Source organism: Colletotrichum chrysophilum, assembly GCF_026319265.1.
Source record: "Colletotrichum chrysophilum strain AFK26 chromosome Unknown scaffold_94, whole genome shotgun sequence".
Classification (NCBI taxonomy): Eukaryota; Fungi; Ascomycota; class Sordariomycetes; order Glomerellales; family Glomerellaceae; genus Colletotrichum; species Colletotrichum chrysophilum.
In genome coordinates this window covers 17,438-42,329 of record NW_026517381.1, presented here as the reverse complement: position 1 = coordinate 42,329, position 24,892 = coordinate 17,438, and the positions used below count along the sequence as shown (strand labels likewise).

At 49.8% G+C, this 24,892-nt stretch overlaps 6 protein-coding genes across 6 annotated transcripts; 3 read left to right on the top strand and 3 right to left on the bottom strand.

Annotated features, from left to right (window-relative positions):
• Window positions 1-1,355: 1,355 nt before the first annotated feature.
• Window positions 1,356-3,443, top strand: COL26b_009599 (uncharacterized protein; the record flags this gene model as incomplete). Its single annotated transcript, XM_053182322.1, has 8 exons — window positions 1,356-1,481; window positions 1,724-1,861; window positions 1,919-1,982; window positions 2,039-2,141; window positions 2,201-2,258; window positions 2,310-2,366; window positions 2,423-3,252; window positions 3,371-3,443. The coding sequence occupies 8 exons, from the start codon at window positions 1,356-1,358 to the stop codon at window positions 3,441-3,443; spliced, it is 1,449 nt and encodes a 482-aa protein (XP_053033702.1).
• A 2,798-nt stretch (window positions 3,444-6,241) lies between these two features.
• Window positions 6,242-7,120, bottom strand: COL26b_009598 (uncharacterized protein; the record flags this gene model as incomplete). The annotated part of the gene is made up of 1 exon (XM_053182321.1): window positions 6,242-7,120. The coding sequence occupies one exon, from the start codon at window positions 7,118-7,120 to the stop codon at window positions 6,242-6,244; it is 879 nt and encodes a 292-aa protein (XP_053033701.1).
• A 1,305-nt stretch (window positions 7,121-8,425) lies between these two features.
• COL26b_009597 (uncharacterized protein) lies at window positions 8,426-8,812 on the bottom strand (the record flags this gene model as incomplete). The annotated part of the gene is made up of 1 exon (XM_053182320.1): window positions 8,426-8,812. One exon carries the CDS (start codon window positions 8,810-8,812, stop codon window positions 8,426-8,428), a length of 387 nt encoding a protein of 128 aa, XP_053033700.1.
• Window positions 8,813-10,916: 2,104 nt separating this feature from the next.
• Window positions 10,917-11,291, top strand: COL26b_009596 (uncharacterized protein; the record flags this gene model as incomplete). The annotated part of the gene is made up of 3 exons (XM_053182319.1): window positions 10,917-11,065; window positions 11,120-11,240; window positions 11,271-11,291. 3 exons carry the CDS (start codon window positions 10,917-10,919, stop codon window positions 11,289-11,291), a joined length of 291 nt encoding a protein of 96 aa, XP_053033699.1.
• Window positions 11,292-11,742: 451 nt separating this feature from the next.
• Window positions 11,743-12,341, top strand: COL26b_009595 (uncharacterized protein; the record flags this gene model as incomplete). Its single annotated transcript, XM_053182318.1, has 2 exons — window positions 11,743-11,875; window positions 12,232-12,341. The coding sequence occupies 2 exons, from the start codon at window positions 11,743-11,745 to the stop codon at window positions 12,339-12,341; spliced, it is 243 nt and encodes an 80-aa protein (XP_053033698.1).
• Window positions 12,342-13,462: 1,121 nt separating this feature from the next.
• COL26b_009594 (uncharacterized protein) lies at window positions 13,463-15,034 on the bottom strand (the record flags this gene model as incomplete). Its single annotated transcript, XM_053182317.1, has 2 exons — window positions 13,463-14,347; window positions 14,399-15,034. The coding sequence occupies 2 exons, from the start codon at window positions 15,032-15,034 to the stop codon at window positions 13,463-13,465; spliced, it is 1,521 nt and encodes a 506-aa protein (XP_053033697.1).
• Between the last annotated feature and the right edge of the window lie 9,858 nt (window positions 15,035-24,892).

Sequence of the window (24,892 nt, the reverse complement as noted above, 5' to 3'; positions counted from 1 at the left end):
CCTCGCGAGCCCGGCAGTGTTCGGGGAGAATTGAATGAGGTGGAGATGCTTGATAGCGCCGGAATGCGCCGACTGGAGTGCAAATTGCTCCATCTACACATTGTCAATTATTCTGATCAAGTCCATGAAGTTTCAGCAGGCCACATACCTTCGTGTTGGATGAGGTTGTTGACGAGAGAGCTGAATATGCTGGAGGTTGGAAGGGTGAGGGAGAATTCTTTGGTGGAGATGATGGATTACGTCAACGAATCATAGCGTGCCGCTTGCGGGAAAGTCCAACACAACATATTGACCGGAATTGAGCTCCACATCATCCAATGCTAGAGACGACAAGAACTTGGAAAGGACAACGAAACGATAAAACAAATTGGTTTCAAGTGGTGAGAGTAATTGCTTATAAAAAGGTTGGATCGTAATATTCTATTTGAAGATGTAAATACATGGAAGCCGATCAACCATCACAAGTTACCTTCCATTATGCGAAGTGGATCGATGTGCAAGACGGAGACCGGCGGAGAAATCTCATTGTCTACTGGGAATTGCGAAGTCGTTCCAGGACGAACAAACAAATATGACTCTGAGTCTGATCTCTTCGTATCATTTGCGACTGGATGATTTTCAAGTGTCATGCCAAAAGATCGTCACATAGCCTGTTGATGAAGACCGATTAACGGGAGTACTGATTGACGCAAGTGTGGATTTTGAATGTAAGAATTGCTACTTCGTCTGCGGTGATTACGGCGGCTTGAGCTTCTCATTACAACATGCATGCCCAGCACGCAATGCATCATGCAAGAGCGCAGGAAGCCAAAGTTGGAAGGTGATTTCGTCTGTGCTCTGATTATCTTGGCAATATTTTAACCGCCTGGCGATGCAACCTCGCAGGCCTGACTATGTCGTAGTAGTGCTGACGGGTGAGGATCCTACTGCTACGATAGTCAAATAGTCGAAGCCATTTCTTCACTTATGGATTAAACCGATTCGGATTACAAGTCCTTCACCTCAGGGATGGCCTCCTGTCCTGTGGTGCGAGGTTTGGATCAATCCCGCTTGCCACGTCAGACACAGCTTTGCGGCATGCAACTCACCCCGGTCTCCCAAGACCAGAACCCGTATTTCTGGTGTGATCACACCCTAAACAAGGAAGGTTGACCACATTGGTGACAGTGCAACCCTTCTTGCGCAATCTAGGCTACTGCATCCCAATGTAGCGACTTATGAAGGTATTGATAGCGAGCTCTTGGGCATGACTGTGGTACATAAATATCATGATCTGCTGCTTGCTAGGATTTGACAAGTTTTTACTTGAGCCACTACTCCTTTCTCCAGAATTCTTCGCAAATTGTAACCTCGAAATGGTGCTTGCGCGCCAACTATGCACTTGTCTGCTTGTCGGGCTCGTGGCCGGCCAACAGTCCCAAGATAACGCCGATCCGATCGCCGTCCGATTCGCCAAGAGCTACATTGTGGAATTCGCGGATGTATGTCTATTCAGCACCCAATAAATCCAGAAAAACTCTTGACATTATGAAAGGGCAAATCAAGTCGACTGAGCTCACTTTCTTCAACGGGAGGAGTTAAAATAGTGAAGCAATATGACAGCGAGATCTTCACGGGAGCAAGTGTGGAAACCGCAGATCTCACTCTTGAAAGTCTTTTGGAACTTCCTGAAATTGTCAACGCCTGGCCAAATAATATCGTGAGCTTAGAACCACTGATACAGGAAGAAAATACCCTGCAAGCGGTGCCTGCGGTCGCCCATGTCGTCACTGGAGTCGACAAGGTGCATGAGAAGGGAATCTATGGCAACGGAGTAAAGATTGGAGTCGTGGACACAGGAATTTGGTACAATCACAATGCTGTAAGTTTGACGATGTTCTGGAGCTTCCTTACAGTATACTAATGGATCTTGTGGTAGCTCGGCGGTGGCTTTGGGGAGGGCTTCAAGGTTGCTGGAGGGTACGACTTCGTTGGTGATCAGTGTATGGGCCCCTCGCAATTGTTTAAATGAGGCCATAAAGTTAAAAAGATTGCACAGATTGGCCATTTGTTGGCTATGAGAAAGAGCCCGACGAAGATCCATTGGACCTGCTCGGACACGGCACTCATGTGGCCGGTATCATTGCTGGCAAGACAGAAGAGTGAGTAGTGTTCAATCAGGAGATTGAAATTCGCCGAATATGTCTAATACCACGATCAGCTTCGTTGGAGTAGCTCCCGACGCCACTCTTTACGCCTACAAGGTCATGTCTCGTCAGGTGAGTTATACCCTGGGTCTGTTTCAGCGCACTTGACTGAGCAGTATGCAGGGCTCTACCGATGCGGCCACTCTCATCGAATCGTTTCTAGCAGCATTCAACGATGGGGTAGGTTACAACTCGCCAGAATACGACTCTCGCACTTGAAGCTAATTCTTTGGAAGGTTGATATCATCACCTCAAGCATAGGAGGCTCAAGCGGCTGGGCTGAAGAGGCCTGGGCCGTAGTTGCATCTCGCCTGGTCGAACAAGGCATCGTCGTGACCATCTCAGCTGCAAACTCCGGGTCCATAGGGCCGTTCTACGGCAGCAGTGGCTCGTCGGGCAAGAATGTCCTCGCAATTGCGTCGGCTGATGCTCCGGCTGTCAACACTACTCGCGCGTCCTCTTTCACCTCTTGGGGCTTGCTGAATGATCTTAGCGTTAAGCCCGACATCACAGCTCCCGGTGGCTCGATCTACAGCACTTACCTTGACAACGGATGGACTGTCATGTCGGGGACTAGCATGAGCTGTCCATACGTTGCAGGCGTCGCTGCACTCTACATAAGTGCTTTCGGAGGCCGGGAAGTGCATGGGAAAGATTTTGCATTGAATCTGGGCAAACAAATCATTGCCAGCGGAAATGTGCTCGCTTACCACGACGGGGCATACACCGACCTCCCGGCACCGGTGCCTCAGGTAGGCAATGGTCTCGTTGATGCTTTCAAGCTACTTCACTCCAATACGACACTGGATTTCGATCCCATCGCTTTGAACGACACAGTCAATTTCAGAGGGGACCATACGATTACTGTCAGTAACCGGGGCTCTGATGATGTCACGTATCATACATCTCTTCAGGATGCCTATGGGGTTGAAACATTGCTGCTGGATACCGCCAATGGCGACAAGACAGTGCGACGCTTGTCAGATTTGGCGCCCCGAAAGCTCGAAGTTGACGTCAGCTTACCCGAGGATTTCACGCTCAAGCCAGGAGAAGAGAAAGCCATACCGTAAGTGAATCTAAATTCCCGAATCAACATGGGGCTTGCGTTAACGAAACATTGAAAGATTGAACTTCAAGAACCCCGAGTCTCATGAATGGGATTCGTCTGTCTTACCCCTTTACAGTGGAAAGATCTTGATCTCGGGAGACAACGGTGACGAGCTCTCCGTACCCTACGCAGGTCAGGCTTCGTGGTGATAGACTATGCAAGCATACTCACTGAACTCTCATCTCAGGTGTTGGAGCCGACCTCAAGAAAGAATTAAATCCTTTATTTCGGAACGGATTCCCATATGTTGTCTCCGGAGAACCGGCTCAGATTGTGAAAAAAGCGTAAGGCTGCCCGTAACTAGATGAAGCCTGATAAGAGCTGATACCTCTTTAGCTTCACTTTCAACCTAACACTCGGAGTTCAAGACTTCCCGAAGATTTTCCATAACATTATTTGGGGAACCCGTCAGCTTAGATGGGATGTAAGTTTAGAAGTATCGGTATGGTCTCTGTGTAGATGCTCACACAGACGCTAGATATTCGAGGACGGATGGACCGAAAGTGATTGGACATTTCCTCTAGTCGCTGGCGAGAATGGGTACATAGGATCGGGCGCATATTGGGCAGGCTCCGGCCAAGCGCCATTCTTTGACCCGAGCCGATGGGACCCCGACGACACACTATCGTATCCAAAGGTTGAACAGCCCCGGGGCAGCGGCAACTCCGAAAATTGGTGGTTTGGAAAGCTTGCGAATGGCAGTCAGATTGCATTGGGTAATTACACGTGAGTCACATTTGTCACCACCTTGTTCTTTTGCAGAAGAGACTCACACACGACTTTGGCAGACTTCGGTATGCCGCTCTCAAGCCTTTTGGTGATCCCGGCCAGTCTGAGGATTGGGCTACTTTCACGACACCTTTGGGGGTCCTTGGACAGTATTGAAATAGATGGGTATATGTGACAGGCACACGCGTAGTTGATGAAGGGATGGTTGCCAGTATATAATACCGCAGTGTTATATGGTGTCCTACATATGTCCCAAACTGACCAGCGACGTTTACCCCTAAGTGAGAATAATTCGGCGACAGATGCCGTTTTAATGCTGCCCGAATTGTTCTTCCTTTCGCATTTGCAACAACGAAATGGGGTCGATCACAGCAGGAAATTCTAGGAGCTCAACTGCATGTGAATGTGATTCAACCTGAACTAGTATCTCAGGCTCCTGAATGATCTGGAGATTGTATCGCGTGTACTTTTGAGCAACCTTTTGCCAATCGTGTATGATGCTGGGTTCCACATGCAGATTCCAGGTTCCTTTCCAACTAACAGAGGTTGAATCGGATTCCGCACAGTAAATGAATTTGCATGCTTCACTCTGAACGCTGTTCCACAGCGTCATAGTATGGAGACAAGGAATTGATAGCGTAGCTGCAGCAGAACTCTTCAAAGTGCTTGCTATTACATCGGGGTGACTAGTTTGTGTGAGCTTTCTTGTTGTAAGACAAAGGAGACTCAAATGTTCCCAAACCCACTCTTGCTGACATGACTTAAAGAAGTCGTTCGAGTCAATCAAGAATGCAACTGAGAGCTTCTCGAAGTCGAGGCTCCTCTTCGCAAAGATACAACCAAGAATTGGCAACTCGGATCGCCAAACGCCAGACGTGAGAGGTTTCAACCAACGGTGCGCCTTCAAGATGCATTTGTCTGTGTTCTCGAAGATTGCGACGCGCTTGGGTGATCGTGGCAAATGATACTTGATGGTATCGAGATCTGAGGAGTCAAGAATTAGTACTTATCCACTAGAAATTAATAATAGCTGTCCAAACTTACAGCTGTCATAGAAGCCTTCTAACATCACTAACGATCTCTGCCAGGGTTCATAGACCACTGATTGTAACCGCGGAAGCCTATTGAATAGATATCCTAGAGCTTTGGGATCAATCTGTCTTCGGCACTGTCGACGGAATATGAACTTGGTAACTGCCTTTACCAGAGGGACGTCGTCCTGGGAAGAGAAAGACAACGGTCGCAGTCCAAAGATCCTTTGACACTCTCCAAAGGTAGATGCATCAATCTGGCGACCATTCACCCAGCCGTGGTTGGCGTCATCCTATGGATTGTGAGCATTGACAGTGAGCCAATCCTGAACAGAGCTGCTCGAATGAAGCTCCTCATTTTCACCGTGACCCCCAAAGTAAAGGTTCTTGAAGCGATGCTGCCTGTCGCTCGGAGACTGGATGCTCAATTCCAGTAACAACTCGGCTCCTTCAACAAGCGGCCACTAAGCAAGTATAGAAAACAATCTCCCGATTGTGTTTCTAACAAAGTTTCGGTTGTATTCCATTTCTGTGCTGGTTTCCATGCGGCCACAATCTCGACATGTATACTCCGGCAACTCAATATTAAGCCAAACCTGTCTGGTTAGCTTTGCTTGTCTGGGGCCGACGATGGTTTGCATTTCGTCCAAACACCGCACCCCCAGTTACAGTCGACGGAAGCTTTCCTTTTCCAGAATTTTCTGCCATTCCTTATTCAGTGAAACGCAGGCACCCCAGCCGGATGTTTGTTGCGTAAGAAACTCAAGAATTAACTGTCGGAGCTCCAGTGGAAGAGACGTCCAATGTGTTGGTTGTATGGCGCCTGTGCTTCCAGACACGAAGGCCGGATTGAGAGACGAAACCATCTCCACTGGCGCAAAAAGTTCTCGAGGATTTATCGGCACTTGAGGTTTCACACGATGGAAACACTGAGTGATCAGAGCAATTGAAAACAGGGACGAAGGTTTCAAATCTTCTAGGGGGACTATAAAAAGAAAATTTCTACTTTGCTAGGTCATCAGTGCCGAAAAGAGAACCTTGGCAGGTTTTGTTGCCACTCACGACCTGTGTGGTTGAGCTTCAACCTCTGTAGTTAGTACGATAGTTAGCTGCCTTTTCAATTGGAGGAGATGCCAATTTACGAGGTTTATGATGCTTCATTTTCTAGTCCTGCATTCAAGGGAGCTTCAGAGCTTGACAACCTGGTCTACTTTCGCGCTTGCATACACCGACTCCAAAATGCGCAAGACCTCTCTGGCCTGAAGTGCGGATACTGGAACCATGTCCTCATTCCCAGACCAGACTGCCTCCGCAAATCCTTGGTACAGAGCGCCATAGTTTTGGCTACGCACAGAGGGCCGACTGAGCTCTTCAATTGTGCCGTCCTTGCGGACGATAACCAGCCGCCCCTCACTGCCCGCCCTCTCAATACCAAAGTTTGAACTTGTTGGTAGCAGACCAGATTCTAGTTGAGCTTCTTGTGGATCCATGCCATCTTTCTTGTAAGATGCCTTGGTGCCACGGATCCAAAAGCGGCGTTGTGGTGACTCAACGCTCATGTCGCTGATTCGTATGTTGACAATCATGCCATCTGCATAATTCAGTTGCGCATGGACGCTATCAGGGTGCATAAGATCTAGGCATCCCCGTTTCTGGTTCAAAAGGCGTCCATAGACTGAGCTTGGTAAGCCAAACAGGGTGTAAGCCTGGTCGATCAGGTGTGAACCAAGATCAAACAGAGCACCGCCTCCCTCGGTCGTGCTCAGCTGTCCTCTCCAAGACTCTGCGGACTCTGGCCGATAGTAGTCGAAGTGGCTGTCGATCTCATGAATCCGACCAAAGGCACCATCTTGAACAAGCTTCTGGACGGTGAGGAAGTCGCTGTCAAATCGCCTGTTTTGGTACACGCAAATAAGCCGGCCAACTTCTGAAGCTAATCTCATGAGATTGTCTGCATCTTCGAGCCTTGAGATGAACGGCTTCTCAACCAAGATATGCTTCCGGGCTTTGAGGCACAGCTTAGCTAGGTCGTAATGTGTGTTCGGTGGAGTCGTGATAACGACCATATCGCATGATGAATCCTCGACAAGCTGTTCGGCAGAAATATAGTGTTTGACTTCGGGATGGTCAGTAGGAGCTGAGGATTGAGGAGTTGGGTGCCGTTGGACTATCGCCTGCAATTCAAGCGACGGCAAAGTTCGAATGAACGGGATGTGAAATACTTTGGCGGCGAATCTACCGCAAGTCAGCGTCCTTGCTCGCAGCTTGCTAAGGTCTTGTTTCCCATGGTGCAGGGCAGAAATACCCATATCCAACGACGCCGACGCGCAATGTCTTGTCAGCCAAAGATGAGAAATCCATCATGTTCCTTATGGTGCAAACACCGCAAATTTGGTCTCCTGTCAATAGGGATGGTTTTGACGGAAGGCAATTGTCTTGTCGTTTCTTCCAGCGTCTTACAGAATGGCCTGATGAACAACCTACGGCGATCTGTGGGACTTAGGCCTGAAGGCCATGATTATGAATGATGCGATCGGAAAATATTTCCTATCACGGCGAACACAAAACGAGCAAGTTGGCTTTTCATTACGGGATGTTTGGCTAACCGGTTGGCCTTGGTGAGACGCACCCCTGAGTGGGGACGGAGGCACTTCACAATGCTCATGCCTGGCAAGTTTGTTGACACGGCCACATTTCAATAACAGTAGTCGCCGATTGATATCCTATTCCGGGTTCTTTCTCATACTCGGTACGGCCAAAGAGTCTGCTCGGGCTTTGATTCTGGGCATACCGCATATTTCCGGTTGAAGTAGGAACAGCGGCATAGGGCGCCGGCTAAGGCGTACTCATATACGAAGGCTTAGGTGGGGGTAGGCGTGCTGGAGTGCCGATCTAGGGCCAGGAATGTTCCGATCTGGCTTGCGTTCTTCGCTCGAGTGCTACCTCTTGACCTGCATAGGAGGATCGTGTCATTAAGGGTTCATGCTCCTCAGCTTTCCGAGTACTAAACTGGATAGTGTCTCCGACAGCCAAGGTGAAGAAGCATTTACCATTCATGGGAATAGAAAGGAATACTTCTAATTTACCTGGCTAAGAACCATAACTTCCCTTCAATTTTCAATATAGTTATTGCAGTGCATACTGCCTAAAGGGATTTGGCGTTGTGACATCGTGAGGCTGGAGTTAATAGAAGACAGAAAGAATGAAGCTGCCTGCAACAATAAGTACCATGAGGAGAGAAGGCTAGGCACAAGTTCAACACGCCAGATAAAATCGGAAATTCAATAAGATTAGCTCTCTATCTGAGTGGACAACTTTGTCAAAACTCAAGAGATATTTTTAGCTAGTACACCCATGCTGCGTGAATGATTCTACTTGTGGCAAAATTGGGTGGTTGTATTTAAATATTGACTTAAGATCGACTGCAACTGAGCATGATCCATACGTTTGCCTAGTCTATCGAACAAGACCTTCTTCCCCGTCCTCATAGATTCTTGCAGAGCCACACCAATCTTCACAACTACTACAGCAGACTGAAGGTCGATCAGAGGCTGCCCACCATGAAGGATACTAGCCGTGAAGTTAATCGCTTGGACGACGAAAGCATCGTGAAACCGCTCCCAATAGTCTTGAGGCATCTCGTGGAAGATGCCCCCGTTTTGGTAGAGTTGCACCTTATTGATGCTCGGTTGTTGGTTCACCACGAGTTTGCCCTTGGTGCCGATAATCTCAGTGGAGTCTTCTGCACCACCCGACATTGTCCGAGATGCAAATAGTGACACCATCCCACCATCATGAAATTCCAAAGTGCCAATTGCGTTGTCTGCGTCCTTGAAATTCCGGAGTTGCGGGTAACATGCGACAGTTCCAATGGCGTGAACCGATTTGATCTTGGAATCTTTCCCAAAGAACCAAACCGCAAGGTCAATATCGTGGATGCTGGCGTCAGGAAATATTCCTCCAGAGACCTCAGCATACGACACAAACCCGCCGGTCGGATCAAAGACGTCGCAACTCTGGCACCTCATTATGATAGGTTTGCCTATGAGTCCTTGCTGTACCTTATGGTAGGCATCTCTGTATGAATCATCAGAGCGACGGGAAAACCCACACACGACCTTAAGGTCAGGTTGCTCTGCAGCAGTATCTACCACAGACTGACACTAATTCGAAAGTAAATATTGGCAAGGCCGTCTTGTTGTTGAGGAACTCTTACCTCTTCCACGTTTGTTGACAGCGGCTTCTCGCAGAGCACGTGCTTTCCAGCCATTATGGCCTGCTTAGACTGAGGCGCGTGTGCCGATGTCGCTGAGGCAATGCATACAGCATTCAAGCTTTTATGATCAAGCATGTCCTCATACTTTTCATATACTCCAACCCCATGTGGCGAAAGATTCAAATTCGCCCATTCCCTTTCGCCAGAATCTGGGCTGGACACCGCAACTAGTTGCGCTCGTGGCACTTGTTGCAAGAATATGAGAGCGTGCCGTTTTCCCATACGAACGAGGCCTGCAACGCCGACATGGAGCCGACGAGGTGTCATGGTTCATCCAACGCGGTGAGAGGAAGGGGTTGGAAGATGAAGCTAAAGTGTAGGTCTAGAGAAAGATACAATAGGTACAGATATCAACTAACACATTTATATTCTAAAGTTTTTGAGAAGCTCGGGTGTACATGCAGTTGAGTATATTTCCATGGATGTATCTGCAGACTGGGGTCCCGACATGTGGGGGGCAATGCCTTCCTCAAGTCGACACCGGATAAGCTGCAGCATCATCGTGCCAATCTAGGTGTTCCCAAAGGAATCCCGCGGGATTTATTACTCGCTTAACGCCATACTTGACGTCGTACAAGACCTGGATGAACAATGAAGTATCCTTTCCCGAAAGACCGTCGGCATTTTTAGCTGCATTCCGCTTTCCCCGCCTTCCGCAAGAGACCGACTACAGGATCGTCGTTGTGACCCCCACGTATACTCCGGCGAAAGGTTACCTCTTTCATCGAGCAATAATGTCAGCTGAGACAGCCCATGGATGACTGGCCCGGCGTCTCTGGGGTCTTCATGCACATTGGCAGCCAAGATGTTTTGCCGTTCGTTGTTCGGGATTTTCCCCGCGTTCTCCCCATCTTTTCCCCAGATCCAGACTTGCGAGTCAAGAAACTGCTGGCCGCTGATAGGCTAGTAATTTTACTGGCCGCACGTCAAGACAATCGACTTCAAGGAGTTATAAACCGAGGCGGTGATTGCTTTTAGGTACTTATATGCTTGAATCCCCATGAACACTTCCACGTCTCCTATTGAGCGACTCCAATAATAAAGTTGTTCTTAGCTGTCATTCCTCCATAACACTCATCTCCATTTCAGTCTTGTTTAAGGTGCTATTCAGGGAACAACACGATGCATCTTGCAGGCTCGTCACACAACTCTCCCACTAAGAAACCAGGGGAAGAATCCACCTTCGCCGCGGAGCATAAAGAAGATGTGGCTGAGATATTCGACGAGGTCATATCATATGGACCGCCTGGTAAGTATTATTGTGTCATCAATGGTCAACAGCTGGGGACTGACGACTTCCAAGGCTTCAAGGGCGTATTCGCATCTCGATTTGTCACTTACTGTGCTGCGTTTGCGGCCCTCGGAGGGTTCTTGTTTGGCTATGACCAAGGCGGCAAGTGATAGAAATCAGCAAAGTACTTTTCGCTTCTATTAACCGACCACTCATAGTTATCTCTGTGACACTTGTAATGAGAGAGTTCCTGGATCGCTTTCCCGAGGTGTCAGATGATGCAGCAGGTTCAGGTTTCAAGAAGGGCCTGATGACTGCTATGATTCCGCTTGCTGCTTTTATCGGAGCTCTCAATATGGGCTGGCTTGCCGACTGGATCTCTCGAAAACGATCCCTGATGGTTGCCGTAGTCATATTTATTGTAGGATCCTCGATTCAGACCGCAGCGATCAACTACGATATGCTCACTGCCGGGCGCTTCTTTGGCGGAGTCGGGATTGGAATGTAAGTTTCAAGAGATAGTGTTGCAAAGTTCTAAGCTAATTCTGTCACAAAAAGGCTTTCGATGGTTGTGCCTGTCTATATCTCCGAGATCTCACCTCCAGATATTCGCGGAACACTTCTGGTTTTCGAAGAACTGTCAATTGTCGTGGGAATTATTCTCGCCTTTTGGATCACGGTAAGTGGATTGTTGCACTTTCCGTTTCAGATAGCCAAGATTATTAACTGAGTTCTAGTACGCGACCAAAGACATTCCGAATCATTGGTCATGGCAGTGTCCCTTCCTCATTCAAATCATCCCTGGAGTTTTGTTGGGCATTGGTGCGATCTTTCTGCCATACTCGCCCCGGTGGCTTGCCTCCAAAGATCGACACGAGGAGTCACTGGCTACATTAGCCAGACTCAGAGGTCTCCCGCAAGAAGACCCCAGTGTCCGCCGGGAATGGATCGACATCGTTGCCGAAGCTCGTTTCCAAGCCATGGTATTGAAAGAGCGGCACCCAACGCTTACAGCAAGCCCGGCTATTTCAGATAAGATCAAACTGGAGATTGTGTCCTGGACAGACTGCTTCAAAACCGGATGTTGGCGCCGTACTCATGTCGGAGTTGGCATTCAAGCATGGCAACAATGGGTTGGAATCAATGCGCTCATATACTACAGCCCCACGTTGTTTGCAACTATGGGTCTAGACTATAACATGCAGCTTCTCATGTCTGGCGCTCTGAACTGCGTCCAGGTCATGGGAGTTCTGAGCAGTCTTTGGACACTGGACCGATTCGGAAGAAGGAACATCCTCCTGCTTGGTAGCGTCTGTATGTGCCTCTCCCATGTAGTCATCGCCATCCTTGTGGGGAAGTTTCCCCACGATTGGCCGAGCTATGTTACAGAGGGTTGGGTCAGCGTGGCGTTCTTGTTTGCGTTCATGCTGAGCTTCGGCTTCTCATGGGTAAGTTCAGCTTTAGCCTCAGACCCTTCATGTTATACAACAATGACTGATGAAGACACAGGGACCAATTCCATGGGCATTGCCGTCTGGAGTCTTCCCCTCTTCTCTCCGAGTCAAAGGCGTTGCGATTTCGACTTGCGGTAGTAAGTTGGACCATACAGCAATCACTCTGATACCTGTCTACTGACATATATGAAGGCTGGCTATAGAATTTTATCATAGGTCTCATTACGCCTCCCTTGATTAAGGGAACTGGAGTGCGATACTTGCGACAGTATCTTGCTGCTTGCAATCTCACTCTTCCGGCATCCTACGAGGCCTTGATCATTTGACGACGAGTCAGATGTTTGGTGAGCTATCCACGAGTCATCCCCCGTCACCCAGCTTCGGAAGCCGAAAGAGCGCATCGGGCCGTGGTCTGATTGACCGAGATGACCCTAAGCAGAAGCCATCCTGGGCTTTATTCGAGCACCCGGACTTAATCGTCAAAAGCTGACACTTTTGGAGATTGCATAAATACTTCGTCCTAGTCTCGGGCAGAATTCCGCAGTTCTAGTCTGGGTCAACGTGGACAAAGTTGAGGGCCGCTGCGAATCAGGAGACGAAAACCTTCGAGAGTAGTCTCTGTCACAGCGTCCAAAGTGTGCCCCCTCGTGTATTGTCAAGAACGACTGGTGCTTGGCTCTTTCCACTTACGGACAGCGTCCTCGTGGAAATGGTTTAGACCATTGTAGCATCGGGGAATATGTGTCTCCCAAGCACACCCAGGTCCCAGCGTCATAAACAAGATGGCTGCAATGTCATTGCCGATCCATCACTTAACCCACTTCCCGTGGATAGGAAACAATGATCATCCATGATACCCCGACTTCTTGGCGACTCTAAATGACTCTATGGGGCACCGGTGAAACCCGGGACAATCTTTTGGATGATCTAGAACATGGGCTGACACCCGGGGAACTTAAAGTGTGCAAAGCTTCGTGTGCGATCTGAGATCGTCCCAAATACGATTTGATTACCAAATCGGTGTAGGGCGCACATGAATCTGACTTCACGGACCCGGGGAATCAAGTCGGAGTACCATGCTCCGTTACCCAGCCGACCCGAAAACGAGCCGAACAGCTGCTATCCTTGACGATAGCTTGAGCTTCCTGTAATGGGTGTCATCTGCCCACACACAAGGACTTACTGCTCCAGACCTTGAAAGTGATGATGATGCCAACAAACCATTGGAACTTTCTGTAGTTATTTGCATAATCAACATTAATAAGGGGTATATGAAATACACGAGTCCGCTCATACGCTGAAACGCTCATACTATCTATGATCGACAACCAACATCGCTGGATCGTGTCACAGCTTTGGACAAAGAAAACGCTGGCTGTACTGATAGGGTGACCCCAGCAGATCGAATTGCCTCATACCTTCGGACAATGCGTGCCCGACCCAGCTCTCAAATACTTCCGACGCTATGAGCTCGTTCCTTGTCAATACTCTCAATCGACTGTGCCCTTCCGCCATGCTTCTTCGAACTCGGGTGACCGTCCATTTCGATCACAACCGTCGTTACGGTCTCCATCTGAATTCCTTCTGTTGCCCCGCGCCTCCGTAGTGACTCTTGGCTGATACTTCTGTGTGCGCCACTCCGACGGTGACCATCCCTCATCACGCCCCGTTCGCTTCCCCTGGGGAACAGCTTCCGTAGCCAACCGCCGGTGCCCTCATCCCCGTTTGACACGTGTTGGGGTTGACCGTCTCCGCCCTGGACCCAGACCATATTTCCGTACCTGCGGTTCGCTGGAGTACGCATGAACGCAAATGTTTCGATGCCAGTCTCCTCGTAGTCTGGCGAGGCGTTGAAGATAATGACGTGACGGGTCGTGGAAAAGAGAAGCACGTCAAGCCAGCCATTTGAGGCAATCATTGAGCCAGCCAGACAGAAGTACTCCAGGGAGACTGACCTGCCCGACATGGTTATGACACGACCCATGGCCAAGGGCGCAGTGCAAAGGATATAGATGATGGGGTAAATCAAGAAAGCCGGGTGGTGGCCGGCGCTGCTAGATGATGTGGCGGGGCCTTGCTGCCCAGACGAAGTTTTGGGACGACTAGGTTGAGATACTGTAGACATGGTGTGTGCATGACCGAGCTCGCGGCCACGGGTGGTCTTCGAGGCGGAGGAGTTGTTTGAGGAGGAGGGGAGCTGAAGGGAGGGGTCGGTGCGGCGGATGTGGTTGAAGATAAGGATGTAAAGGACCGCCGTGACGAAAAACGAGACGAACATCCAAAGGTAGTGGAGGTATAGACGCATGGCTTCATAACGGACGTTGACCCAGCACTGGAGTAGGAGTTAGTGGGAAGTTGACGGGATTGTGTTGATGATACATACCCAGGCAGCAGCGCGAACATAAAGACCTCCGTCATCGGCGCCATTGTTGGTGATGATTACACCCGCTACAGCCAGAGCGTAAACAAAGAACCAAACGAAGAAAATCATGCTGTAAAAGAGCCATGTCGGTAGCTTGTACTCTCTGACAACGGCCAAGTACGTATGGACAGCGATGGTGGTGATGAAGGCACTGGACGCCAGGTCGCCAGTAGAGATGAACCACCCTTGAGCCCAACAGGTCGAGGTCTCAACAATGATGCCATCCTTAGTCAACCAGGCTGCGTTCAGCAAGAATGCGAGGGCTTGTTGGATATCAGCCAACAGGAGGTTGTAGATGAGCACTAGAAACTGGTTGGGTGCGACCCGTTTTGTCTTGTTCTTCTTCCGGCTGCCGGCATAGACCGTATCCGGCAGACCCATCTCCTCCGCAAGGGCTGCATCCGGGTTCCGCTCCCCCGTCATATGCTCCGGCGTTTCGGAGGCTGGCGAAAGGTACCATGACACCAGTCGGTATGTCAGAACAAAGAAGAGCGCTGTCGTCGTGAGGAATGAGAGGAAGCCGAAGAAAGAAACAGCCGTCAGCCCGTGTCGGAGTACGCTGGGAAGTGGCGTCAGGGTCTGGCTGCTGGGGTCCATTGTGTTGGCGCGCGAGACAGGCGGCGTGTGTTCAACTCGTCGACAGCCGACTACCTTGGCGATGAACTTGACATCCAGACCAGTGGTTTGGATGATGACAGGCTTAGCTGTCGTGATATCGTGACACCGTCAACACCGGAGAATGACGAGTTCATCCCAAAAGCTACATCTGGGCAGAAAGTGGCTGCAAGCCAGATCATAAATGATCTCAGAGAGCGATGGTCCGGCCCAGAACCTAAGCCTACGGATACGGAGGCCAAGGTTGACGATCTTCGGGACCCTGTCCCTGGATGCAAAGTCCCTCACTTCTTAGTGGATGGAGAAAAGAAGGCAGGCCACCAAATTCATGATGGGATTTGGTTCTGCAGATGACTGACTAGCAGGGGATTTGAACCATGTCGGCATGGATGAGTTCCGTACGTAGCGCTCATGAGGAATCATATGGGAAGGGGTGTTGTGGGTCCCTTTTGCCCAAAAGAAGAGACAAACCCGTGAGATCGGTCGTCTTCCCCATCGCAGATAAACCCATGTGTAAAATCAAAGACAAGTGAAGGAAATGGGGGAAATGAGGGGCGATTTGCGTTCGCCCGTCTGGGGAAAGTGTCCCTGTGGGTGATGTTTCATCCGCAAATGTTAACCTCAACTGCCAGCTGCTGTAAGCTTTCCATGACATCCGTCACCCATGTTGTCATTTCAATCATCGCCAGTAAAGTCATTGCAAGGCGAACTACAAATACCACGTTGAGGCCGAGACTTCTTCAAAATAAGAAAGGATGGGCATTGCGGTCGCTCAACACGGCCGTAGAGGCTGGACTCTTCCACGGCCATCACTCACATCTCATTTCCCAAGGGATAATGAGTGAAGGCTTTGCTCAAGACAGGGCCCTGCCACGAGGGCTGGCTGAGCTAACGCTTGGCGAACTGATGCTAGCAACACTAGCCAAACCTTAGCTGAGCGCCACTGCACGCTGTGATTGGAGAATTTTACATCGTGGTCAGGGGCAGCTTTGCCCCCTTTGGAGTGTTGGGCGTCATGAGGAACCCGCCAGCATGAATCTGACATCGGACTGTTGCTCAAAGTCCCATAGTTAGGTTGTATTTATGGTGCGATGATCGAAAGCCTAGAATCTTTCTTGTGGGGTCATCACTGTTGCCTGTTGCTGTTGAATCCACTGTCTTTTACGCAATCGCGGACAGGGTTTTGTCTCCTCTTTACTGCGTCTTCAGCTCTGTTCCTGGAAGTCCACGTTGTGGGCTCTGACGCTAGGCCGAAGCTGGTCAGCTTTAACGAGAATGCGACGCGCCAGGCCTGGAATGTGGCGTCTAACAGTTTCTTAGCTCACCACGCGAGCTCGCAACCATCTGGTCTAGGCTGTTTCGGAATGTTCTTTCCTCGCTCATAGCATCGTCTTAGCACGAGTGAAAATCGCAATTTTCAACGTTGGAGCTAAGAGACGCAAGAAATTTCTGTGGTCGGATTACGAACATCTCGGCCGTTTTGCAGGCCTTCAACGTGTCTGACCGGGGATCTCTCCGAGGCTTGCGGCCATAGCTCCGGCTCTTCTGCTGTTGGCTTGTGTCAAACTGCCTATCAATCAGGCGGGTGGCGGCGCCACTTCACCGATCATCTCGCATTCTGCCGAAATGTCAAATCTGATCGATCAATGACTGCTGAAGAAAAAGAAACGCGGTGGGCTGTTGGTTGCTTCCAGGCTAGCCTCACTCATCATTCATTGCCCGCCATTTTCTCATACACAACCCAGCCCAGTCATAGATTTTGATGAGCAGCACGATCCATTCTGCTGTCTTCGTATGATTGGATCGTAAACGCAGGCAGTTGTCATGACTTCGAACCACCGGGCGGGCCGCTTACACGATCGATGAGAGTGGATCCATAATGTGGTGTTGGAGCCAGCTGAGAAGACGCAGTACGGCCGTAAGAGCCTCTTCTGCAACGCTGCATCCTTGAACAACAGGCCCTGAATCTTCAGCAACTCAGAAGTCGAATCATGTTTGCATCGTGAGCTTCGCCGTACTCCAGGATACCGGTAGATGCGACGCAGGTGCTAGCCTGGCACGGGCATATTTTCATGGCTCTCGATTGGGAGAGAGAAATTATCGCAAGGGGCCTCACTCAGATAGAAGAAGCACGGCGAATTGGTGACCGCTTCTTCCCCTGTAAAAGTCCCCTTAGCAAGGCGCTTGCAGGAACACGCAGGGCACGAGAGGCACACGCAGGGCAAAGCGAGCAGGCTTCGGCTCTTCGCAATCAAAGCTTAGACCGAGTTGCGTTAGCTCTGAGACTTTAGCGTCCAGCCGCACTGCAGGGGACGTACCCGACGGAACCGAATTCTGCTGCTCGCGATGCCGCCCACCAAGAGCTGTGCTGACGGGCAGAAAGTCTCCATCTAGGCCCGGGTCGGCCTGCTGTGCTCCGTCTCGGGATGCCGACCCGACTGCCCGCGCCGCAGACTTCCCCGCCGGGTTCACTTTCCCTCTCGACGGTCAAAAGTTTAAAAGACCTAAGATGCCGCCGGCAGATGCTCCGAACACTTGAGCAGAAATCCGAAGTTTTGTTAGACTTGGTCGCAGTCAAGCGGTCCGAGCTATCAGTTGCGCTTCTTAAGGGGTGTAGAGTTCGACGAGGACGAAAAGGGCAACAAGATGGACCATTTCCAAAAGGGTAAGTAGATTGACCACTTGGAAAATTCGAAACCACTCAGGTTCTCTACATGCAAAGCACGTGTTCAGTCTGTCGAGCCAATGTTTTGCGTCCAACTTAGCAGTCTGAAGTTTGGCACAGTCTCGCAGCTCAGACGACTGGGCGGTCGGTGACCTCCAGTCCCGTGGTTAAAGCTATGCAAGATAGGATCCCGCGTGGGGTTCAGAGCAGCGGGGGAACCAGCTTATATGATTTATGGCACCTGTGGTTTCAATTTTACTTTTGACAATCGTCATCAAAGCCATCACGTGTGTTCATGGTGGATTTTCTTAAGCTTGATGAATGCACTATTTCTATACGGTTCGACCCTGCTCTTGATCGTTCGGTAGAATGTATCTGTAAAAGCGCTCACGACTAAAGTCTCCGATGTCACAGAGGCTAGCTATCACACGCTTGCTAGTCAGACAGAGAGCTGACGTGCGCTCCCAACGAGATTCCAACCATGATCAATGACCTCAACGAACCGGTTAGGTCGGACATCTAAAACGGCATGGAATATCCGCGACAAGGGCATATGGGCATCAAAATTGCACTCAAAGTATGACTGGGAGGGGTAAAAGAGAGTATCGGGTCTCATGCCTGGTAGTATCGGGGCAGGCGAATGTTTTTTGACTCACCACGTGCTTGTCGATGTGTGAATTAGTCGACTGGGATGGCACAGGGTTTAAACTCCGCTAACTTTCGTAGGGCTGGACGAGATAGCTTAGAGAATCGAATGATCTTCAAGAGGGTGTCTAGAATGTGTGGTTGGGTGGGGTGCAGGACTGTAAAAAGGGCTTCCCCGTCACTCGACGATGTAAGGAGTACGGTGTTAGCGTGACGTATCCATGGGGATCCGATTTGCCGGCTTTCACGGTAGATGATTACCTTTGACCAAGACAGACTTCTCACTATTTTATCTGCTAGGGTATGCAGTATAATTGGGCCGGGCGGTCTGTCAGAGATCCCTTCTGGAATTCAGCCGGCCCGGGCTGAAAAAGGAAAGCTCGGGCTGAGGTTTCCCCAAGCTGAAAGTCTTGAGGCGTTGTGGCTGGCTTTCAAACTCAAACAGACCTCCAAACTTTGGCCACCAAGCCTGTGACCAAATCGGGTTATTTCTCCCGCGGTTGAATTGCTCGGCACGAAGTTTTGGGACGCTGGTGGTCCGATGTATTTCCAGAACATTCAGAACGACAGAGTTAAGATCGAGAAAGTCCGGATTGTGCTATTCGAGAGTGTTTGCATGAAGGAAAGGAATACGCAAGGTTGACAGCAACAAGTCTGAGCTTCATCGGCACTGTGCCGGATTTCCATTCTGCAACAGCAAATTTCTATGAGCACAGTGGCCTTTGAACACAGCTAGATAGTAATATCTCCGGACTTCGTGGCTTCACATACAGCCGGGTTACTCATCTTGTCCGCTCAGGGGGCTGAAGTGGCTGGGTTGCATTATTCAAGGATATGCTGCCATCCAGCTCGGATACTGAGACTGACAGCGAAGTTACGTTGGTACTGGTCGTTTGAATAAGGGTCGGGGTTGCGGATCACTCCTTTAGACTTCCCGTCTGTTATCTAAGCAAAAAGGGTTGGGGTTCGTAACCATGAACTTCTGAAGCGCAAATCATGCCCTGATGCCCCTAAGCATCGAAAGCATTTTGAAGACCCGGCAGGCAATAGCAAGTCTCTATTCATGATTCATTTTATACAATGAGATACATGTTCTTTGTTGCCGCTGAAGTTGTGATCACATCGAGGTACTCACGTAACGTCAGTCTAATACTGCGCTTGGGAAGGGGTTGGATTTGCTGCTCGGGAGAATCCGAGAATCGTGATATGCTGCAGCTCATAAAACCGGGAACCACCGAGGTGTGAGTTGGAATCCAGCCTTAAACTTATTACGAAGCCTCCTACCCGAGCAGAAAACCCTGTTTCGTGGCCACGACGCCGCTAAAAAGGGCCGTTGAAGTCTGAAAGGAATCCCTGCGGAGAGAAGGCCGCCCCCGCTTAGTTCAGCACACCACGAAAAGGGAGCTATGACAGTCTCGTATGAGATCAGCCCTATGGCTTTGTTTCGCCCCTCCCGCAACGCAGAGGCCCGATGGGTGCCTAGTCGAGCGTTCAACCGGGTGGGATAAAGTTTATCAAATACTGGAGATTCCCGAAAGGCTGGAAAGTTCAAGAGACGTGCGCACGAGCTTAAGGGTGTGCAAGCATTCGCTCAAAAGCTCGCTGGAAATCAGAGCGCGATCATCGCGTGGATACGCGGACTCCCACCATCGTGAGGGCATTGGCGAAACAGAATGGCTACCACACGAGGACGAGTCTTGGTGTTGCGACTCCAGAGTCATTTGTGACACCTCACACGTGTTGAGCTTAACGATTCATTATCAGCAGCTGTAGAATGGATATAGGGCAGAAATATTGCCAGCACCTCCGTCTTCACCGAGACTGATCCGCCTCCGTGGGAAGTAGCTGGCATAATCAGCATCAACCTATACTGCATGTCTTATGAAGCTTGCGCACCCATCGGCCCAATTCTTATTGGCAGCTCGCAAGCTACGGCAATGCAACACTCTGCCTGCCGGCAAAGCGACTCTTGCGGTTTGACCCTATTATTCTAGCTGTCAAAATGCCAATTACGCCTCGTCTGATAATGTGCCAGCCGGACGATGATAATGAGATCTGCCCAATGTGGAGTGCCCATCCGAACTCTCAACCAGACGAGCCGTTTTCGGCACCCCCCAGGCAGACCAAACGGGATCCCGAGTCGTTACGGGCGTCGTAGGGCGACCTAGCGCAAAAGCTTATATCAAGAGGGTTGGTGGTCTAGAATAGGCTTGTGGGCGGCCCCGAGGAACACACAGGGCAGAGCTGGGGATGGAAAGCTTCTGATCCTCTATCGGCTCCTCATGCCGAGATGCACTTACATATACCGTCCGTCTGGGCTGATATTCTTCAGTCGAAAAGGAGTTTGCTTCTCATCAGCATGACAGACCACTGATCACCCAGCTCCGGAGCCGATTCGACAGAAGTCTACAATTGGGGTGACTTCTATGTTGGTGGACCTGGACACCGATCCCACCGAGAATATTCTGAGATATGATGCTGCCAACGTCTGCTACGGCACATGGTAGTACGGCGGACACGCAATCGACGAAGGCTCAATTTGAGCAGGTTCTCAGCCTGATTATCACGACAATCCTAACCGCCTTTCTCGGGAACCTGTTGCGTAAGCAGTGCCTCTGCGGCGAAAACAGGATTGCGATCTGATTTATTGGGTGTAGGTCAAGAATGGTTCGCTGTCAAGTACTGGCGCCCTCTACCATGGGCAAGACAATGTGAGTTGGACGGCACAAAAAGGGCCGGGTTCATCGAAGCTAACAGTCCTGTAGTAATTCTTCTAATTTATCTGTCCGCATTTCTCTTTGTGTTTGCATCCTGGACAGTTCAGATTGTATTTGAAGCGGGGATTAGTATGAGCGCTATGGGTTGTTCCATGGCTGGAACACTGTGTCTAGGCGCTTACGTGGGAACAAAAGTGAGTCCATCTGCTACCTCTTATGAAGTGTCATCTAATAACTATTCAGGCAGTGAGTGACATGATTCAAGGCCAGTGTACCCAAATATTGACAATCGAGTCCCCCTAGCTTGTTTATCTCTTTACTGTTGAGAAAGCGGTACGTTGTCAGCTCTTTCCTCCACCTCTTTACTACTTGCTCATTCTTGCTCAGCATATCATCCGGGGAGCGACCAAGGCACGCCACAGATCTAAGCTGTACACATGCAACACTATTCTCATGCTAGGTATGGTTTTGACTCTTGAGATTTCATAAATTCAATCACCTAAATGTATTTGACGAACAGGTACATACGGCTTCATTACGATGTTCAATTTTCACTTGTAAGTACCAGCACCCCAACGCCAAAACAGATTCATCTTCAGTACTCACACCCTTTCCAGCCGCGCGTCATATTATGATTCAGCAAGCGACACATGCGTCATCGGCCTCGAGCGAGCAATCTTGATACCCATCATCGTTTTTGATGCTCTCGTCAACGTATGAAGCTTTTCTGCCCTTGGCCCCGCCCAACACCAAGCTTATGTACGCCCCGCAGATTTACCTCACCTCCCTCTTCCTGATCCCATTACTCAGTAAGTTGCTGCCCGGCAGACCCCCGCTTCAATACTTCCAAAGCTTACGCAATCAGAGTTGCATTCTATCCAAGCATCAATACTGAGGCCATGGACGATGGGCTCAAACCACAGGCATCCCCGGACCCCACCGAACGTCCGGCTTCGCAGGCTAGCCCTGCGCACTTTCCTTGGCGCTCTGCTCACCTTGACCGTCAGCTTGACGTAAGACTGCTCTCGAATATACCTCTCGCAAACTACTCACTGGTCTTGCAGGAACCTATCGGTGCTGGTCGCACTTGGCGGGGAAGTGGTATGGCTGTGTCTTGCATGTTGCAACACCGACAGTAAGTTGAAACGTCACGAAGTCTTAGACTTCCAAAAACTCAAAATCACTAACATCAACCAAGTTCTCATCACGGCATTTCTAATTCAATGGACCAACACAAGTCCGAAGAAAATCGCGAAGGAGACACCCAACGTTGAGGCTCAGCCCATGCCAGACTTGACGCCAGAGCTGAAAGATAGTTGAGGGGCATGTTACTACCTGAAGAAAACAGATTTTGGCACACGGTGAGGAGGCCTACTGACTGGGGGTAGACGGGTGGCCTCTGTACACAGGAGGGACGGCAACGGAAGACCTGCCGCAAGCGGCATCCAAATGTACATAGCATCGCCAAGCTGCAGAACGTGAGGCCAAGCGCAAGCATTAGCATTGAGCCAGCGAGGTCATCGATTGAAGCTTCCGTCACCAAATATATAAATTCTTCATCAATCTGGAAAAAAAGTAACTATTTCTCTACGTTCGTTGAACTCAAGGGGTTGTGGTTTCTTCAATATTAGAACACGCGAGATTCGTTGGGTACCAAGATGTAATTGCTTCGATTCAAAGTCTTCGCATCGTTATTATCCAGATGTCAAAACACCCAGAAAGGCGTTAAAGTTCTCTCTGATTTTTGTAATTGTGCCGACTAGATCGAACCCCCTATAATAGTTGTTTCGGAGTTGAATCAGGGGTAGGCCGTGAACCAGAGATAACAAGGATCTCAGCGAGATCTGGCCGATCCGAACACTTATGAGAGGCAACGTGGCGGATCGTACGATAAGGCAGAATCGGCGCGGTACAGGTCGAGCTTTACGTCGTATTAAGCGTCGTATGAGTCGCCCTTGGCCAGTCCAAGCGTCCCGCCCGTCGTCGTGGTACACCCTCGTCCTTGATCAACTAGGAAGGTCTCCACGAGAGGTGGGAATCCTTAGTTCCTGGGTCTGTTCTGGTTTCGAGAGCGTCTAATCACGCTGCACCCTATGAATAACTCTATGTACAGGTGACAGAAGCAAGAGGGGATCAGCGAAAGCTTGCACGGGGTATTGTTTTGCATCTCGGATAACTTGAATATGGTCATGTCATGCGTCTTTTTTGCTCATCAAAGATCACATCGTCTTGGGCAGTTCCTCTGAGATCGAGTCTCCCCGTGTCGGCGACAAGGGGAATGAGTCGTGAATTAGGGGTCTAAAGGACGTCAAGGCACCCTTCGTTAGATCGCCCAGGAAGCATTGACCAAAGCCTCGACATAGTGGAGTCTTTGCGACTGTGGAACATTTCATGTAGCTTGTTGTGAGCCAAGAACGGCATCTCCCGTGGTAGCCCTTGACCACGAAGGATGGTCACCCGGGCCGATTTGGTACGGGGGATTTGGGATTTCCTACCATTGCCTTCGGACGTGATGAAACCAAACGAACACCATGTCCCGTATGACTCACAGCATAGTCAAGGCTCTCTATGAGGAATCAGTAAAATGGTAGATGTATCGCTCAACGTACTATTAATCTGTCTCTAATCCTCATTTTGTGAACTGAAAGCTGTTGGGGGTATGCCTATCAAGTCGGCCAGTCAAACACGTGCTAGGGTCCTCAGGGTCAACCGCCTTTTCCTACCCATTATCAAATAAGCCGGTGTAGCATAGTCTACCTTACCCATACTCACGACGGGTTGAGAGCTTCGTGTATGTTACAAGCATAGATGCTTGTAAAACCTTTAGTTTCAATTCATGGACCGATGGAAGCATACGTAGATGGTGTGATTCACACCAGCAATCGAGGCTAATGGTGCCTCTTAGGCACGTAACTAAAGAATCGATGCACTAAAAACAAGACGCCTTTCTCAAATTGCCCTAAATGAGTCTAGTAGGCACCCTTGTCTCTGGTTGAAGATACTCCACGGTTATGCTAGATGGTTTCGACGAAACCATCTCCTACTTACGCATATCCTTGACAGAAAATATCATGGAACTCATCCAGAAGGTTCAAAAGATTCAGCGTACCTTTATCGGGTTCAATCTCAAAGACGCACCGTCTGGCCTTGATGAGTATCTAGGTACATAGGGATGCGAGGTGAGGTTACGTGGCGATCGAGCAATGCTCAACTTCAGCGTACAGTTGGCTGTTTAGTGCATAACGGCATCGCCAGCACCACGAGTTGACAGACGTTTGTAACACAACACTGGGCCGATCGAAAGCGAAACGCTAGCAATTCGGCTTCTTGCCTATGAATGTAGTATCGCTACCATTAAGAATGTAGTCAATCGAAAGTTACATATGTACTTACTCCAATCAAGATCTGTGGCTACGAACGTTGGGGTTGATGTGACAAAAGCATCACCGCTGAGGCTGGGCGGGCTCAGGCCCTCAGCATGCCCCTCACTGAACAGACTTTGAGACATGGAGCTGGCGACAACGAGGCGAATCAATGTGGAAGTCCCTGCCGAATTCCTCAATTTTGCCTCTGTTTCCCCATTCAAAAGGTATTTGCGTTTTGTAATGGTGATCGGTCCCGGAATAATGACGGCGCCTCTCTAAGGTGACCAGGTATTGCTCTCTCTCGGCCGCCAGCTTCCTCGGTCCCGTGCCGTTGCGGGGTAATAAGACAGGCGCCACCCTCATTCATTCCAGGGGGACCCCTCGCGATCAGTGACCTCTGCTGAGCATCTCAATCTCATCGAGAAGAGACGACAGCACCATCGATAGC